This window comes from Ptychodera flava, chromosome 17, assembly GCF_041260155.1.
Source record: "Ptychodera flava strain L36383 chromosome 17, AS_Pfla_20210202, whole genome shotgun sequence".
In the NCBI taxonomy this organism is placed as follows: domain Eukaryota; kingdom Metazoa; phylum Hemichordata; class Enteropneusta; family Ptychoderidae; genus Ptychodera; species Ptychodera flava.
Genome location: NC_091944.1, coordinates 22,473,261 through 22,490,617, shown reverse-complemented (window position 1 = coordinate 22,490,617; position 17,357 = coordinate 22,473,261). Strand labels below are relative to the sequence as shown.

The 17,357-nt window shown below is 36.3% G+C and overlaps 1 protein-coding gene across 5 annotated transcripts in view; it reads left to right on the top strand.

Annotated features, from left to right (window-relative positions):
• Positions 1 to 17,357, top strand: part of LOC139115800 (mucin-22-like) — a 34,225-nt gene that overhangs the window by 10,265 nt on the left and 6,603 nt on the right. For 3 of the 5 annotated variants that reach the window (XM_070678164.1, XM_070678165.1, XM_070678166.1), the window contains exons 2-3: positions 13,848 to 13,948; positions 14,571 to 16,883. In XM_070678164.1, coding sequence (XP_070534265.1) covers positions 13,921 to 13,948; positions 14,571 to 16,883 — 2,341 coding nt within the window. In that variant the 5' untranslated portion in view covers positions 13,848 to 13,920. The remainder of the gene's footprint in view (positions 1 to 13,847; positions 13,949 to 14,570; positions 16,884 to 17,357) is intronic. The other 2 variants (XM_070678167.1, XM_070678168.1) reach the window with 1 other exon arrangement.

Below are 17,357 nucleotides of genomic sequence, written 5' to 3'. Positions count from 1 at the left end.
CGTTATCATTGTCAAGAATTGACTTAGCTGTGCTCTACAACGCTCAAGTGGTAGGATTATCAGCCAAGTCACGTGAACTTGACCATGTAACAATGACCTCTCGGTGACCAATAGTATGAATGTTTCTGTCATTTTCATTGACCTTTATAGACCAATACACAGCATGATAATTATTACATCAATCTCTATCAGGTTTCTCATTGCATATTGTCTGTCCCAAATACATTTTATAGTAACTTAATATTGTGTCAACTACTGTTTTAACTATTAACTATTTTATGAGGAAAACATTAGATTTTCTGGCAATTGGTTTATATTTTTTTTGAGGACAGATGGCACGATGAAAATATCACCATGTAATGATTCATTTTTGAAATCCCATATTTTTGAACGTATACGGTAATTATTTTTAATGAGCTTCACCTGCTCATTTGGATATCCCTATGCGATTGGAATTCACCTTTGCTACTAGAGAAAAAAATATTTTTGGAAGCTGTTCACTACCATGTTGGCAGATCTGAAGTCAGATCTTTTGAGGTTCTGAGTGTAGTACGTGTATCTGTCAAACAAAATGAAATCACTTCTATACGGAGACAAGTGTGACAGCCTGTCATCATAGTATTTACTAGAGGAGGGTTGTATCTGCTAGTGTTAACAGTCAACGGAATAAAGAAAGGTTGCTTGCATAAGGGGGTGTTTACAGATAAATACCAAAAGGCAAGGATTTGGTGAGTATAAACCTGGCAAGGGTAAAACAATTTACAGATTGCAAGTATCGTTTTTGCAGACAATTTTTTTTCTAGAAATGTTCTGTTTTCATGGAGTCTGTTTTATTTGTTGGTTTGATTGTAAATTTGGCAATCCAGATGAAAGTTGCTGGTCAATACTTTGAAGTGTACTGCCCGATCAATTTTTTTTTATCAGTATACCAGTATGTAGAGTTGCTGTCGTGGGAAATGATACCCCATTATGAGTGTACTTGTGTCTCTTTCTTTGTCGTCAGCCTCATTCCTTGATGTGACAAAGTCAGGCTGATTTTAATGGACAATTTCACAGATGCAGACGACAGCACTCATCTGAATCTCTGTTATCGGAATTGCTTCTTGATGCTTTGATCATCAAAAAATTACTTCCATGACACGGAGTGAAATAGCCCCATTATTACAAGGCCACACAGTAACATTACTATCCAGTTCTGCTGCTCCCATCCTCAGTGTTTTCAAGAAAAATATTCTCATAATGGAATTTCAATATTAGGATCATTTTAATGTCAAAGTACAAACAATATGAACTTACAGAATGGCATGGCAGAATATTCAATATGATTAATTATCAATTGTTTCCTGACAATATCGGTAGTTTTGAAAGAAAACGTGTTCAATAATTTATCATTGATAATGATTTATCACTGATAAAAAGTTTGGTTTCTCGGTAACCTTCCATTTGTCTTTGTCCTCGAAGAATTTGTTCATGATAATGCTTTTCAGTTGGCATCCGGCTGAAGCCTTTGGCCACCAAATAGTGGTTCATCCCTATTGTTTTCTGTGGCAAAGTGGAACCTTGAATGAGGACAAAAGGGGTGGACAGTTTATAGTGACAGAAATACTTGTATGCTGAGTGATTTGTCACATAATTTCAGAATGGACAATATGTAGATATGACTCACTGAAAACAGTCTTCTATGCAATGTGTTAACTTGATTACGTTGCAAATTATATTAAGACACACCAATATCCAATTGATAATCTCATGTTTAGCTCCTGTTCAGGTATATACTGTAAAGCATTCTTTTGGATTAATTTGTTTCTGTCTGTGTATACCAGTATGTATTTTTGTCCGTCCACTGCTCAATCTTAAATACTGCAGCCTAAATCAACTAACTAGTATTTGGTATGACAAGACATGGTGGATTAAATATGGGAATTTTGTTCAAATTGATGCTGGTCCAACAAATATGCACATAAGCTTTGAAAAATATGAAAATAGTCTAACATCAAACACTCAAGAACTACTGATCCAATTTCTTTGATATTCAGCGAGAGTATAACTCAACAAATTTCACTCAGACTTGGAATCGTTTCTTTGTTTTGGTACATTGGATACATTGGTGGAAATGTTTTGAAGAAAAATCATATCCTGAATAGAAAAGTTGTCACAGGACTTTTAAAGTTGCACAGTATTTCCAGTTATATTTGACAGTTGAAATATTCGCCATGTTGCTGAGGGGTCATTTTATGTAAATTGCAGAACATTTGCATATTCATATTACATCGACCTTCACTGACCTGTACTAGAAAGTTAGTGTCGTGCAATCTTCAATAATTTGTGTAATCTAGCAAAAAAGTTCTCCCTGAAAGGCAAATAATTGTAAAAAAAATCTGACTTGAAGTAGCATAAGCATATTTGTATCCAAGTTCCTTTCAACAGCTCCTTCTCAACAGTTCAGTATTTTTTATAACAACTTCTGCAAATATTCTGGATTCCCCAATATGGATATGCAGGATGCATAAAATATCTAATTTTTGATGACTTCGCTTTTCACGACAAGAATGAACTTCAGGAAAGTAGAAATACCTGTTTTCATAAGAATGAGGAAAAACTTTACAAAAAATAGAAATAATGTCTGTGATTTGTGCTTATACTCTTGCAATATTATTGAAAATCTGGTGCCTGTAAACATTGCTGGCCAAAATTTATTATAGTGCAATATAATTGCCTTTTTTGTATCTTTTACCGTAATAATAGTAGAAAAATCACCTTCCACCTTTTAGGATAGTGGTGAAATCATGACACAATTAATTATTATCACAGCTTTGTAAATGTAGTCACTGAATTTAAAAATTGCATTGACAGTCACATGTGGATAGATTTTCACTCATAAATGTCTTTAGAAGGAGAACAACAACGCTGATGGTTTCTATGTGATATTAATAATCTTTAAACTTTTGTGAGAATGTATGATCAAAATTTGAAAATGTGTACAGCTCATTTTTTGATTCACTGTATTATTTACACAATGTAATGAAAGGTTTCAGGCAGTTATATTTAACCATGTAGAATAATATTGAAAATTACAGTTGCCGGTAGTTACTTTGCTATGAGTCAATAACAGTTTAACATTTATACAGGGAAAAAAATATGGTTGGTATATTTTCTCCGTGCAGATTTATTAAGTATATATTTAGTACAAGAATAATGATAAAACTTACGTAATTTTTAAATTCCACTGAAATTGATATTTTTTTTTTAAGTTTCATTTTTATCAGACTGCATTGTAAGATGATCTGTAGCTCAAAACATAAAGCTTTATATATAGTTTTGCTCAAATTTTCCAGAAGGAAACTTTGGAACCATTCTTTTTTGAAATCAAGAATAGAATCATGCAAAGTTTAGGAGCAGAGAAACAAATAAGGTAAATTAAACTGATATTTAAAATTCAAATGGTTGCTTAACCCTGTGTTAACACAAGGGGAAAATTTTATTTATGATTTTCGTAGAAACAAGAAAGTAAAAGCCTTATTTATTTATTTGTTTGTTTGTTTTTGTTTATTTATTTATGTTTATTTATTTATATATTTATTCCTGCAGGCTTTAAAAATGAATCCACACAAGCAGACCAAAAAAGTATTGTAAAAATTTGAACATCTGAAATATTGTTTCAAAAGTGCATACATTATAAAGGAAGTGTCGGGAAAAAAGTATTAATATACATTGTATTAACAGATAAATGCATCAGAAAATCGGGCATACAGAACAAAGTCAGTCAGGCAGACCATACCATCATTCTTTAAGTCCTGTGAAACTGAGTCACTTATAGTGAATCAAACAGGTGGTTGCAATAACCAATAGGCTCTCTCTCAATAGGGTCATTTAGGGTCAAAATTATCATGTGCCTGCAACTACATGTCACAACCTTGTCAAAAAGATAACTTGCATGCAATATCTTAGAAAACAGTTGCAATTGTACATAATTATCAATTTAATATATACTGATTAACTTTGCTATCTAGGAACAAAATAACCTCATTCGTTAATGACATACCTACATGTATGAGTGCACCAACAAGAAAGATAAACGGATGATTTGTCTAGACCTTGATAGCTTTTAACTTTTAGCCAGCTTGTTCAAAACGCTGTTCAACCACTTCCAGTTGTCACATAGTTTTTTCCAGAGTAGATATACACACAATAGCCAATGATGATTTTCAGCTTTTCATGCAAATTTTTGAACAATACTTTCATGTAAATTCCAGTTGATCTTCTAACTTTTATGAATTTTCCCTCTTCAATATATGAGTTTTGTTGATTAAGGTCAAAGGGCAAAAGGGCCCAGTTCAGAGCATATAGGCTACATAAATGGATCTATATCTACAGAGATTTTTTAAAAATCCAGGCTGCAAAGGTTTTTATACAATATACCTCTTCATAGATGAGTAGTGTGCAAAACTCATGGTTTATGCATTGTTGCAGAAAATTCATTAAGAAAATTGAAATTTTTATAGAAAAATCTGATAAAACCAAAGAGACCTCACTCTACAGATTGACAACATACCCAGTATGTCACTTCTCATGCTGGTACATGTAGGCTGATGAAAACTATGGAGATGGATTGTACTTCAAATATCACAATCAGTAAGATAGCGTACTCTCACTGCATACTTATCTGCTTTCAGGCAAACAAGACTAGGACAATACTACCCAAATGCACTGGATTATTATCAGTCTCAAATATGCATTCTTTTTATGATAACGATTATTGGACCTGATTTGATGTCTATTTTATTGATCGTGGCAAAAGTTTTCCTTGACTTTAATTTGTAAATGCAATGACGATAACGATGGGGCATTCTGACAGCAGAGGAAGTTGCATGTTATTACAGAAGTATGTCAGCAAAATTTATCAAGTCCACTTGGTGGGAAAATATTATTCTATTAGGTTGTGAAAGTCTTACTGTGAATCGTGATTGATTTTACCTTGCTTCATGGAAAGTTCTAAAAAAACGTGCAGGAGAGATTATTTTTACCTTCCACAAAGCACAGGTACCTTTATCAGCTGTGAAATTAAATTCAAAACGCACAAGAAATCTCCATCATTTCCCTACATATATCTGCACTGCACTAAACTTGCAATCACATATTGATCACAGAACTACACCCAAGACACAGTAATCTTGTGTGTAATTAATTCATGATAATTTGATCATGAAACTCAGTTGAGTGTGGTCACTGAGTGTAGGATTTGCTAGGTTGGTTGATAAATTGAACAGCGGGATACACATATTCTTGTAGATTTGATGTAATACAACTGTCATAAATGTTAAAAGATTTATTATATCAAAGAAAAAACTGAATTATTGTGACAGGCAGTTTCACAAGATAAGCAACATTATTTGCTATTTTTGCTTTGTGATACATGACATACGTGTTGGTGCTTAATACGAGGTATGTACATGTCACAAGAGGTCTCCAGGTTCTTCAGGACTGACATAGTTTGACTTTTTTCTGAATTCCTGCACAGTTACCAGGGTATGTCAACAATTACATTCTGGCTTACTGGATCTGTATAACAGAGTGCTTGAATGGTTTATTGTGTCGTGCTGTCGTCCAGTTTGGTTGAAGTGCAATTTTTTTTTTTCATGCACAGGTAGACTATGAGGGACAAGTGAACTTTGAAATGTGAGGTCATCCTGGGTCATGTGAGAAGTGGCCAGATGGTGTATATTGCAGCATCCTGACCTCATTTCATATTGCTTTCTTGTATTCATGGCTTATCACCATAGCAACCAAGTTGGTCTTTGCCCTAGAAAAATAAGTACTAACAAACAATTAGCAGTCAAGTCCACCATGCGCTGTACCGGCAATGACTTTGGAGCAGCAAAGTAAGTTGCCCATATCATCCGTCCATTCATTCATTCATCCATTTTGATTTTGGCCACGGCTCATGCAATGAGCGAACACTGATGAGGCAATGTTTCTGAGCTGCAAGTCCTGGGCTTTAAAGTCAGCAACATTATGTGTTACTAACCTCGGCATCAAATGTTGTTTCAATCCAAATGGTTTTTAGTCCCCGCGGACGAAGTCCGGCGGGGACTTATAGATTGGGTCCCGTCTGTGCGTCCGTCCGTCCGTCCGTCCGTCCGTCCGTCCGTCATCAACAGTTTCTCAGACACTGCTAAACCAATTTCGTTCAAACTTGGCACAAAGGCATAGCACTATGACCTACAGATGCACGTCGATTTATTTTGTGATACGATCCAATATGGTCGCGAGGCGGCCATTTTGTTGCGATTTTTCATGTCTTTGGACCATAACTCAGACATCCTTGAGCAGATTCTGTTCAAACTTGGCACAAAGGCATAGCACTATGACCTACAGATTCACGTCAATTTATTTTGTGATACGATCCAATATGGTCGCGAGGCGGCCATTTTGTTGCGATTTTTCATGTCTTTAGACCATAACTCAGACATTCTTGAGCAGATTCTGTTCAAACTTGGCACAAAGGCATAACACTATAGCTTTCATATCCTTGTCAAATTATTTCGCGATACGATCCAATACGGGCGCGAGGCGGCCATTTTGTTGCGATTTTTCATGTCTTTGGACCATAACTCAGACATCCTTGAACCGATTCTGTTCAAACTTGGCACAAAGGCATAACACTATGGCCTACATGTGCATGTCAAATTATTAAGCGATACGATCCAACATGGCCGCGAGGTGGCCATTTTGTTTGCGATTTTTTCATGTCTTTGAACCATAACTCAAACATCCTTGAACCGATTCTGTTCAAACTTGGCACAAAGGCATAACACTATGGCCTACATATGCATGTCAAATTATATTGCTATACGATCTAATATAGGCGTGAGGCGGCCATTTTTTTGCGATTTTTTCATGTCTTTGAACCATAACTCAAACATCGATCCTTGAACTGATTTTGTTCAAACTTTGCACAAAGGCAAAGCACTATGGCATACATATGCATGTATCAATTAACCTTGTTATAGGATCCAATATGGCTGCAGAACTGCTATTTTGTTGGAATTTTGCATGTCTTTGAAGCGTAATTCAAAGGTCATTACACCCATTTTGTCCAAACTTGGCACAAAGATCAAGCACTATGGCATACATATATGTCAATTTACTTCGTGACATGTTCCAATATGGCTGCCAGATTGTCATTTTTTCCAATATCGCTGCCAGATGGTCATTTTTGGATTTTTTCATGTCTTTGAGGCTTAATCATATGCAAATATTCCTTAACCAATGTTGTTGAGACTTGGTACAAAGATAAAGTACTATGGCATACATATGCATGTCTACTAATTGTGTGCTATGATCCATATGGTCAATAGACAGCCATTTGATTTCAATTTCGGTGTGATTTTATTATGTCTTTAAAACATAAACATAGGTCGCTGTCCCTCGATGGACTGATTTTGTTCAAACGTGATACAAAGATAAAATACTATGGCTGCATTCTTGTGCACATTAATTTGTTTCATTCTATTATCCGAAATGGCTGATTACAACAACATACCTGATCCCATACCATTTTGAAAATTCCACCAAACCATGTGTATAGTATGTGCCATCATTACACTGGAGGCAGTAAGGGCATCGTTATGTGTGATGTAATCAAAAGTTCCTTGAGTGGTCATTACCGGCAGAGATGAGTCATTTATTGAACGTTCCTCAGATTACTTTATTATGCAAGTCACAGGCCTAATGCACCCGTTGCATCATTGTCATTCCACAGCTACCTAGACCACAGCTACCTAGACACCAAAGATTATAACAAAATGGACAAGCGGGGACTGTGTCATCAACGATGACTTGTTCTGTAGCAAGGTTGAACCATTTGAGAAAGAAACGGGTGAAATAGTGGGTACTGTAAAGGTACATGTACACATTCTTCATGATGATTCCAGACTCACATTAGAAATATTTATATGTATAGATCTCTGCTTGAACTCCAAATCTACCTGTAAGAAGACAGAGGCCTTATGGATATGACTACATGTAAACTGACAATCATATACCGGTAATTTCTAATTTTATTCCAGCTGATGCGTGTTTTTTCAGTAAAAACCTCATTGGTAATTTTTTTGACAAATGATCAACAGGGCATCATGCGAGTTTAAGCTGCACAAGAAAAGCGAACAACATTTTGTAAAACCATCTATTCATCATTGCCAGACAGGCTCGCAAGTTAATTCACCATAACCGTTTGCAAAGATATCTGGTTTCCTGAGCATTCCGACATCCAGAATTCAATCTAGCATGAAAAAGACGGGGATTGATAGGCTAATGGGCCCCTGGGAGTGGCAGGCTGGGATATCTCTGCATTGGGGGCTTCACAGTCATACAACAGTCTAAATGAGGACCCTGACATTGTATTTCTCATCGAAAGCCATACAGGTGAATACTGTATCCCAGCATTCAGTTAGATTTCAATCAATTAGGAGAGCCTCATTAACTCACAGATCAATTGACAAGCACCACAAAAACATTCAAGATCATCTTCAGTCTTTATTTTAGTAATACTAATAGCCAATTAAAATTTCAATTGTAATACATGTAGTCGTGCTTTTTCCAATTAGAAAACTTCTCAAAACATATCAGTACTATGCACCGTAAATGTGTACAGGACTTGCAATTCTATGATTCCAAATGTCGTAGCCACAGTATGTAAATCCTCTGTGGTAGCGTCCTTTCACATTATTTTCATAATTATAATATCTCACTGAAGATACATGTACACCATGTTATTAATTCTGAACACCACAAGATGTGTGCCCACTTGTTAAGGTATACAAGAGACATACGGTTGAATTTGACCGTTGGGACAATATCTTTAAAGGTTCACTCCAAAATATTGCCTCCAATATACAGATATAAATCTCATATATAAATCTCCAAATTACAAATGCATAATTTATGCTTACTTTAAATAATGCAATTTGATGAGCTGAGTGATCTGCCTCGGTTCACCTTCCAATTGCAGTAAAATCTCTTATTTAGGTCACTCTCATGAAATAATTAACCGAATAGTTCTAACATGCAGGGATGACACTGATGGTCAAATTGCAGTTCTCACTTGAATTTGTTCTGATCAATAAATTAATTGGTCAGTAAGAGATGGACCTGTCGATATTGAAACAGCTTATATTGCAAAGATGGTGTAATGTAGAGGCAATGTGAGTAAATTTTAGTATTCCAGTAGAAAGAGTCCTAAAAATGGTGCCACATGGTATATAGGAGAATTTGTATACTATATAAATTTTCTGGTATTAAAATTAGATATGACTTTGATGTAGTGTATGTTTGCATAGTTTAAAAACCAAGTTTCCCCATCTCCGAGCTAAAAATTTAATACCAGATTGTCATCTACAATTCAATTTTCTACATTAAATATTCATCTGTGCAAAGTATATCCATGAGCATTGTTAGATAATTGATCATTATTCATGCATGCAGCAAATCCATTGGCCTACATTGCAGATTGCACATGTCAATTAGCTTACACGAGACACACCAAATATATTTTATCCATTGTACATATAAGTCAACGAGCAACTGTAAAAGCTCTGGAGGTTGCTTGTCTGTTAACACCTACCAATACAACAGACCTTCACGCCTGAACAGACTTCTTTCTGAAACAAAAAATTGCTGTTTTTAACCGTTATTTTAGGAGAACTCTATACCGGTACTCTGATTACCATCACAAGTTCACACATGAGCTGTAAACATACCGGTATTGTGTGGTACATTGGATCCAGGCCATTTTGAATATTTTATCTTTGCAAAATCACAGGACTAAAACAATTCTTTGCATTCATGAAATTTGCCATAGTGAAGTGAAAATTACATTACATCCGAATAATGCTTGGTTTCAGGTAAAACTTGTCAGTCTGTGTGATAGCAGACATGTACAACACGTGAGCACATTTGTATTGAAAATTGATAATAAATTCCATAAATTTATATTTGGTAACCTGGTGATTATCAATCAGATTTCCAATAGATAGTTAGCAGTTATCAACGGTTTCGAATGATATCATTTTTCAGGAACTGACTGTATATCTTTCTCACTGTTCATTTATTTGTATTACTGACATGCAAATGATTCTAGTGAAAACCACCATCATGATGGACCTCACAATGATGGTGATCATGATCGTAGGTCTGGTACTAAATATATAGCACCAAATGTGCAATTATTGGTCTTTTACTAGATATAACACCAAATGCACAATTGTAGGTCTGTTACTAATATAGCACCAAATGTGCAATTATTGGTCTTTTACTAGATATAACACCAAATGCACAATTGTAGGTCTGTTACTAATACAGCACCAAATGCATGACATTTGCTACTGCCGAATGAAATTTTCTTTTTATACGTGTGTTTATTGCTGCAATCAGCAATTATTTTCATAATTGTATTCTTTGACATCTTTGGTAGTAACAAAGTACCATTTTTATCGTTCTTGTATAAGTCATTTTGAGGATTTTCAAAATCGTATGACATTTACATATGACCCTTACATTTTCATAATTCCCATTTCTGTTTGTCCTAAAATCCCAAGCATTGTTAGGACATGTGAGTTTTGTCATATTGACATTTTTCACTTGTTTTTTGATGGGCCATTAGTCCAAAATTACAAAGCAAGTCAGTCCATTTTAGAAAATTTTGACAATTTACCAAAATTCAGTGGCAATTTGAAGCGCGGCCATTGGGTGAATATGTTTGCAAGGCATCAGTTATTGTGTGACATGTAGTACTCTACAAGCATACAACAGTTTATGCATTTTATAGAAAGATCACAAGAGGGTTGTTTAGGGGGGTCTGAGTGAAAGGGCACCCTCTGTTGGCAGAGATGGGCAAACAAGGCAGACTGACTTTACAAGTACAGAAAAAACAACCAATCAGTACATATCTTTCTTTCTGAAAAGGAGATGCAAATTTACATTGAACTAGACTCTTTAGAGTGTACTGTACCATGAATTTGCATTTCATTGACCAATGCATGACAGTTTTCAAAGAATTGTGTTGAATTGTTTTTTCACCATATTTTGAAATACCATATTGTCAGTGAACCAGTATGTGTAAACATCACTAAATGCTACAGTGTCATATCAGTGATTTTACCATATTTTGTAATACTGTACAATTTGTATATGGACAAGAAAAGAGGCCATAAATGGCTATAAATCTATTAAGTTTCATTTCCATCTCTTCAGTGTCATTTTTATATATTTATTTATCTATTTAGTCATTTATTAACTTATTTGTTTCTTTGTTTTTTTATACGTTTTTAAGCTTTGTTTTTCTGATAAAAAATAGTCAACAGTATTTCCAGTAACCTTGGATAGCAAGCACAGCTGTGCAAAGTATAATCCCACTTAATTATCTTTACCATTGACCCTGCACATGCAGCAGATGTTATTAAATACCGGTATGGTACCACTACACATGACACACAGCAAACATGAACAAAAGACGTGTAGCAAGCATTTGAAATTAACTGCTCCTTGTGGTGTTTCTGTCAGAATAATCTTGTTAGTATGCGCTTCGAAAGTGAAAGACTTAGGTTTTTGCTCAAACTTTCCTTAAGGAATCTTTCAACCATTCTCTTTCAACATCAAGAATTAAAATCGGGGATCACATGCAAATTTTGGTATGAGAGAAAGAAACAACCCAAGATTTACTAATATTTAAAAATTCAAAATGGCCGCCATCCTGTGTTAATTCTATGGCGAGAATAACATTTTCGAATTTCAAAAAACTAAGCTGGTGAAAGGTTTTCTTACACCAAGAGCATTAAAATAAACCCCCACAAGTGGTATATCAGAAAAGAATTGTCAAAGTTTGAGAGTTCGAATATCTGTTCCCAAGGCGCGTTCCACCTTAAACCCCATATGTCAGGGCTTCTGTAAGTCTGTAATTCCTATTTTGGTGGCCGGTTTAAGTGTACTACATGACAAGGCATTGAGGAACAAATGCACATGGTCTTTGAAACAGTACTACTAAAGTTAAAACCAATCAGATTTCTTTATAAATTTAGACCAGTATGCACAGTAACTCTGCAATGCAGCTGAGCTTACCGGTAGATGGAGGAAATGAAGGCGTGTATGATATTTTCAGAATGATATTTGTAAAATATTGCAGTGTATTAACAGGTTTGTTGATTATTAAATTCGGATTTATATTTGAAACTTTTCAAATAACAGGCAGGGGTATAGACTTAGCTGCTTGTTGTCCATATCACAGCAACACCAGCTGTGAAGCTAATAAGTTAACCCCTTAGGCAACTTGAATGCCAGACATCTCATGCACTGCAATGAAATACTGCGTATCTTGAGTGCCAAAAAATTCCGGCCAGATCATACTGGTATAATAGTATCTGTTAACAGTATTACGGTATGAAATTGTTAATATCAAAAACAGCACTTGTAGTTGCACTCAGAGTCACAATTTAGATACATCAATCTGATTAAAATCAGACGTAGAGTACTGCGACATCTAAACTTACACAGTATTGAGAGGCGACAGCAAGAGAATACCGCGTAAGTAAAGACGTCGCCGAACTCTACATCTGATTTTAATCAGATTGAAGATACATGTATGTAAAATTGTAATGATTTACACACATGTGCCAGTAGATATGCATGTTTGAGCACAGCTGAGCAAATGTGACAAAATCTATATACCAATAATTTGGATTATGCATAAATGGAAAATTCTGTCAGCCCTAATTAATTGCCTTTTAGCTGTGACATCTACTGCTACCAATTATCAAAAGCAATGAATAAATGCTTTGACTAGCCACTACCTGTAGCTGATGAGATCAGTTTACTGAGCACATAAAATCTACCACCAGCTGTTGTATGTGGTAAATATTCATTTAATTGAATCATTCTTTCAAATTAAAAACCTACAGCGTCAACTAAATTTCAGTCTGGTCACTGTGAACTGTAATCCCTTTTGAATTAAAAGGAGTTGATTAACCCTTTCACAACCATGGTTTGGCCAAAACCTATTGTTATTAGTGGTGACTGTGGACCTGTAACCGGTACAGGGAACTGGGTGTGAACAGGTTAAGGTTTATGCAAAACAAAGGAACAATTTTTGCAGTGTTTCTGAGCGTATCATGTAGATGTTATGTATTTTACTTGTCACCATCAATGCTTTGTTTTCATTGTTAGGCAATGTCAATAAAATTGTTTGTTTGCTATCCTTATGCTGGTAGATTTTCAGAGAAAATTAAGAAAATAAACACAATGTTAACACTATTACACATTAAGATATTATTTTTCTAAAAGAAACTAAAAATTGAGGTCATGTTAATACACTTGTGTTTTTTGTCTATGTTTGTTTTTTTCCCTGGCTGGCTGGTAGGTTTTTCAAAAATCCAAGGATGGCAAACAAAGAATTTTCTTTCAATAGACTTATATTAAAGAAACATCCTAGCACCATACTTTTGATGATATATTCACTGACAAGGATTTGGAACGGCTTAGTTTCTAACTTCAATTCTGTCAATAGAGATGGCATGCTGTATATCTGCGTGATATGCACTGTAAAGTCAGATATTAATTTTGATATTTGTATGATATTGCTATTGAATGGCTGTCATAATGGCTCCAGCCTCAAAAAAAACACTGCATTTATGATCTTGTCATCAATACTATGATGATCCACGTCAAAAATGATAGTGTCAGATAGACAGAACAATGTGTAGATATTGACAGCACATTTGTAGTGTGCACACAGAATGCTGGAATGTGTTGAGGCAGCAATTTAGTAACCCAGTGTGATTTTTTTTCTTTCTTTTCAGTGAAAACCACATATATATATGCAATGGTAATAGCTGGTGTTGATGATTCACATGTGAAAACTGTTTCACCATCATGATGACCACCGGTGTTTTCCTTCAAGGTAAGGTTTTCATGAAGCAATTCATCCAATGAGCTTGTCCTGTTGTTGCCATAATTACATTCTCAAACAAGACATGTGAAACATTTCTGCACATACACAATTACAAAGAGTGACCAATATTTAAAAATGTCTGATATTTTTTATTTTTCAGCTATGGCCAGTGTAAAAGATTGCCTCCCAGTCTTTATGAGCATTGATTTTGATAGTGTTTGTCACCAGTGAGAGTTAGTTTTCACCCATTATGACATGCAATACATGTGTATCCAACATGTCTAACAAAAAACAAAATTTCATATTCATAAAGAGTTGCTATTCAACAAAAAATTTTACTTTACTACTATGTATCATTATGCATAGGCTAATTAGCAAGACTTTAATTCTTCAATTACAAGTATTTCCAGTGTAGTGAGTTAAAATAGATCTGAAGGTGTCTATCAGATTTCAGCGTCTGAAGATTCAGCGTCTGAAGATTCAGGCTTTTTCATCATATATTTTTTGTCTAGGGAAACCTGATCTTTTCAACTTTCAAATTACAAATGTCACATTTATGAATATGCAAATATTTGTACTTACCGGTACTTATAAGCACAGCAGTAATATTAAATATAATTGTTGTTCACAGTTTTGACACTGATTATTCTGGTCATACCAAAGACGTTCAGTGATACTGGCACCAGCCCAACTATCTCTACACTAGCTACAACAACTGAGAGTCAAACGGATTTACTTGAAACTGATGATTTGAGCACCGAGCATCCAGCACAAACCTCAGCTACACCAAATACTACGGAAAGAGCATCAAGTTTGCCACCCACAGCAACCTCCCCTCCTTCTAGTGTCACAGAAACTCTTAATACAACTGTAGCTACTTCAGGACAGTATGAAACAGAACTAGGTACAACGACTGCGTTGCCCACATCGGATGTTGAGACAACAGTCAAAGATACGACAATAGAAACAACTGTAGATACAGTGACAACTCTAGAGATTACAACGGTCGCACCTCCACCTGGTGGAACCACAACAGATGTTACAACTACTGCAGCGATAACAACAGTCACATCTCCACCAGGTGAAACAACACCAAATGTTACAACTGCAGTGGACACAACAACAGTCACATCTCCACCTGTTGAAACAACACCAGATGTTACAACTGCAGTGGACACAACAACAGTCACATCTCCACCTGTTGGAACAACACCAAGTGTTACAACTGCAGTGGACACAACAGTCACATCTCCATCTGGTGCAACCACACCAAATGTCACAACTGCTGCAACTACGCCAAGCCAGGCAACTCCGGAACAGACAGAATTTGAAACAACAACTAGCTCATTAACAACCCAAGAAGCAACCAGTGTCACGTCCCTGCAGCCAACAAGCAGTGCAACAACACTTCAGGCAACAACATCTGTGTATGTGAGCACAGAAGAGGAAACTACTGCAGGGACATCTGCAAGAATAACCACTACAAGACCAGGAACAGAAAAGACAACAATAGCATTAGAGACCACTGTTGCTGATGGCACGGATATGACAACAACGCCGTCACAGACAACCATGGCAGCTAGCAGTTCAGCGGAGGAGACGACCACAGTGTCTGAAACAACTGCCGGCAATGGTACAGACTTGACGACAACAATTGAGCAGACAAGCGCGGCAGCTACTACTACAGGAAGGGAGACGGCCACAGCTTCAGAAACCTTCCCAACTCCAGTTGTTACCACCAGGGCTATGCTGTCCACCACCGTCAGAGGCACAGAGGTTACAACACTGGCTGCAGAGACGACTGTTGGAATAGGAACTGATGAAACTACAACGTCGCCACCTATAATGAATACTACCTTTGTGGATACAACAACCAATGAAGGACAAACAACAAGTGCTAATGTCACTGAGATAATGACAACTGGAGAGGAGAGACCATCAACAAACAGTTCTATAACGACTGAAATGACATCTACGATAGAAAAAACAACAGGTGGTGTAGCAACTACTGATGTGGACGTGACACCAAATGTCACAGTTACATATACACCAACAACTCATGAAGAAACAAATTTGACAACCACAATAGAAGAAACAACATACCCTGTGACGGATTATAACAGTACCACAGAGGAACCAAGTACCACAAATGTGACAGCTGTGACTACCTCTGAAGAGAGCCCCACAACAAACGCTTCTGTGACAGAAACACCGAGTACAGAGGCAGACAGTACTACACAAGAAATGATCAATACAAATTTCACAGATTCAACCACAGTCGTAGAAGATACAACTTCCGTAGCAACAGCCACAGAGGAGACAACGAATGGTACGTTTGAAACTTCAACAACTGTTCCGACGACAACAGATGAAAATAGCACAATGGCAACAACAGAGAGCATGACAACCCTGATGAATTCAACTCTGCCTTTTGAAGATACAACAACAGAGGAGGCAACATCAGCGACAGGGACACACAGAGAGGCAACATCTGTTGAAGCCACAGACATTACTTCAAGAGTGACAACTCACAGCAGTGAGAAAACTCCTGAGACAACTGCAGATGGAACAACTGCAGTCACAACTCCAGGTGATGTGACAAGCCCACAGGTCACAACAGAGGAAACCACTCTGGTCACAACTACGAGTAGCATGCCTACTTCACGGGTTACAACTGAGGGAACCACCACAGTCACAACTCCAGGCCGTGCAACAACTCCTGCAGTCACGACACAAGAACCGGCAGTGACAACTTCTAAAGAACAGACAACACCTGCTGAGACAGAGCCAACAAAGACCACACTGGACTTGACTGAGGCAACATCCACTGTAACAGAAACCATAGCAACAACTGAAAACTACACAGCAACCCCTGTAGGAGGATTAAGTACAGGGGCTATCGTAGGGATATCACTTGGAGTGACAGTTGCTGTTCTTGTTATTAGTGAGTATAGTATACTGTCATTCAGTTTGTGTCTCTCGTTTCATAAGATGAAAACAATAATTTTACAAAATATATTATGTCAAAACTGATCTTGTTTTAGCTGAGTTTGTTAGTGCTTGTTTACTTTATCATAAAGCTCACACTTGAAATGTAACAGCTGTTCTTATCTGTTGCTTTGCATTCTTATAGTTAAAATGGTTGTACCGTAAAAGTCCTATCAATTCGACCAGAAAAAAATAATTACAATTTTAGATTGTTGATTTATTAGAACTTAACAGAGCCTAAATAATTTTAGTGGTCAAATTATTTGGGATTTCAACATTTTTTGACAGTTAATAAGTGATATGCTTAAGCGTCTTGGCAGATTGAAACATGTAAAGGTGACTTTCCTGAAGTCCTGATTTAGATATTCTGTGCTGTTCGTTGTATTATTCTGTGTACAAAATGTTCAAAACAGCTTGTCGCGATTGGTTG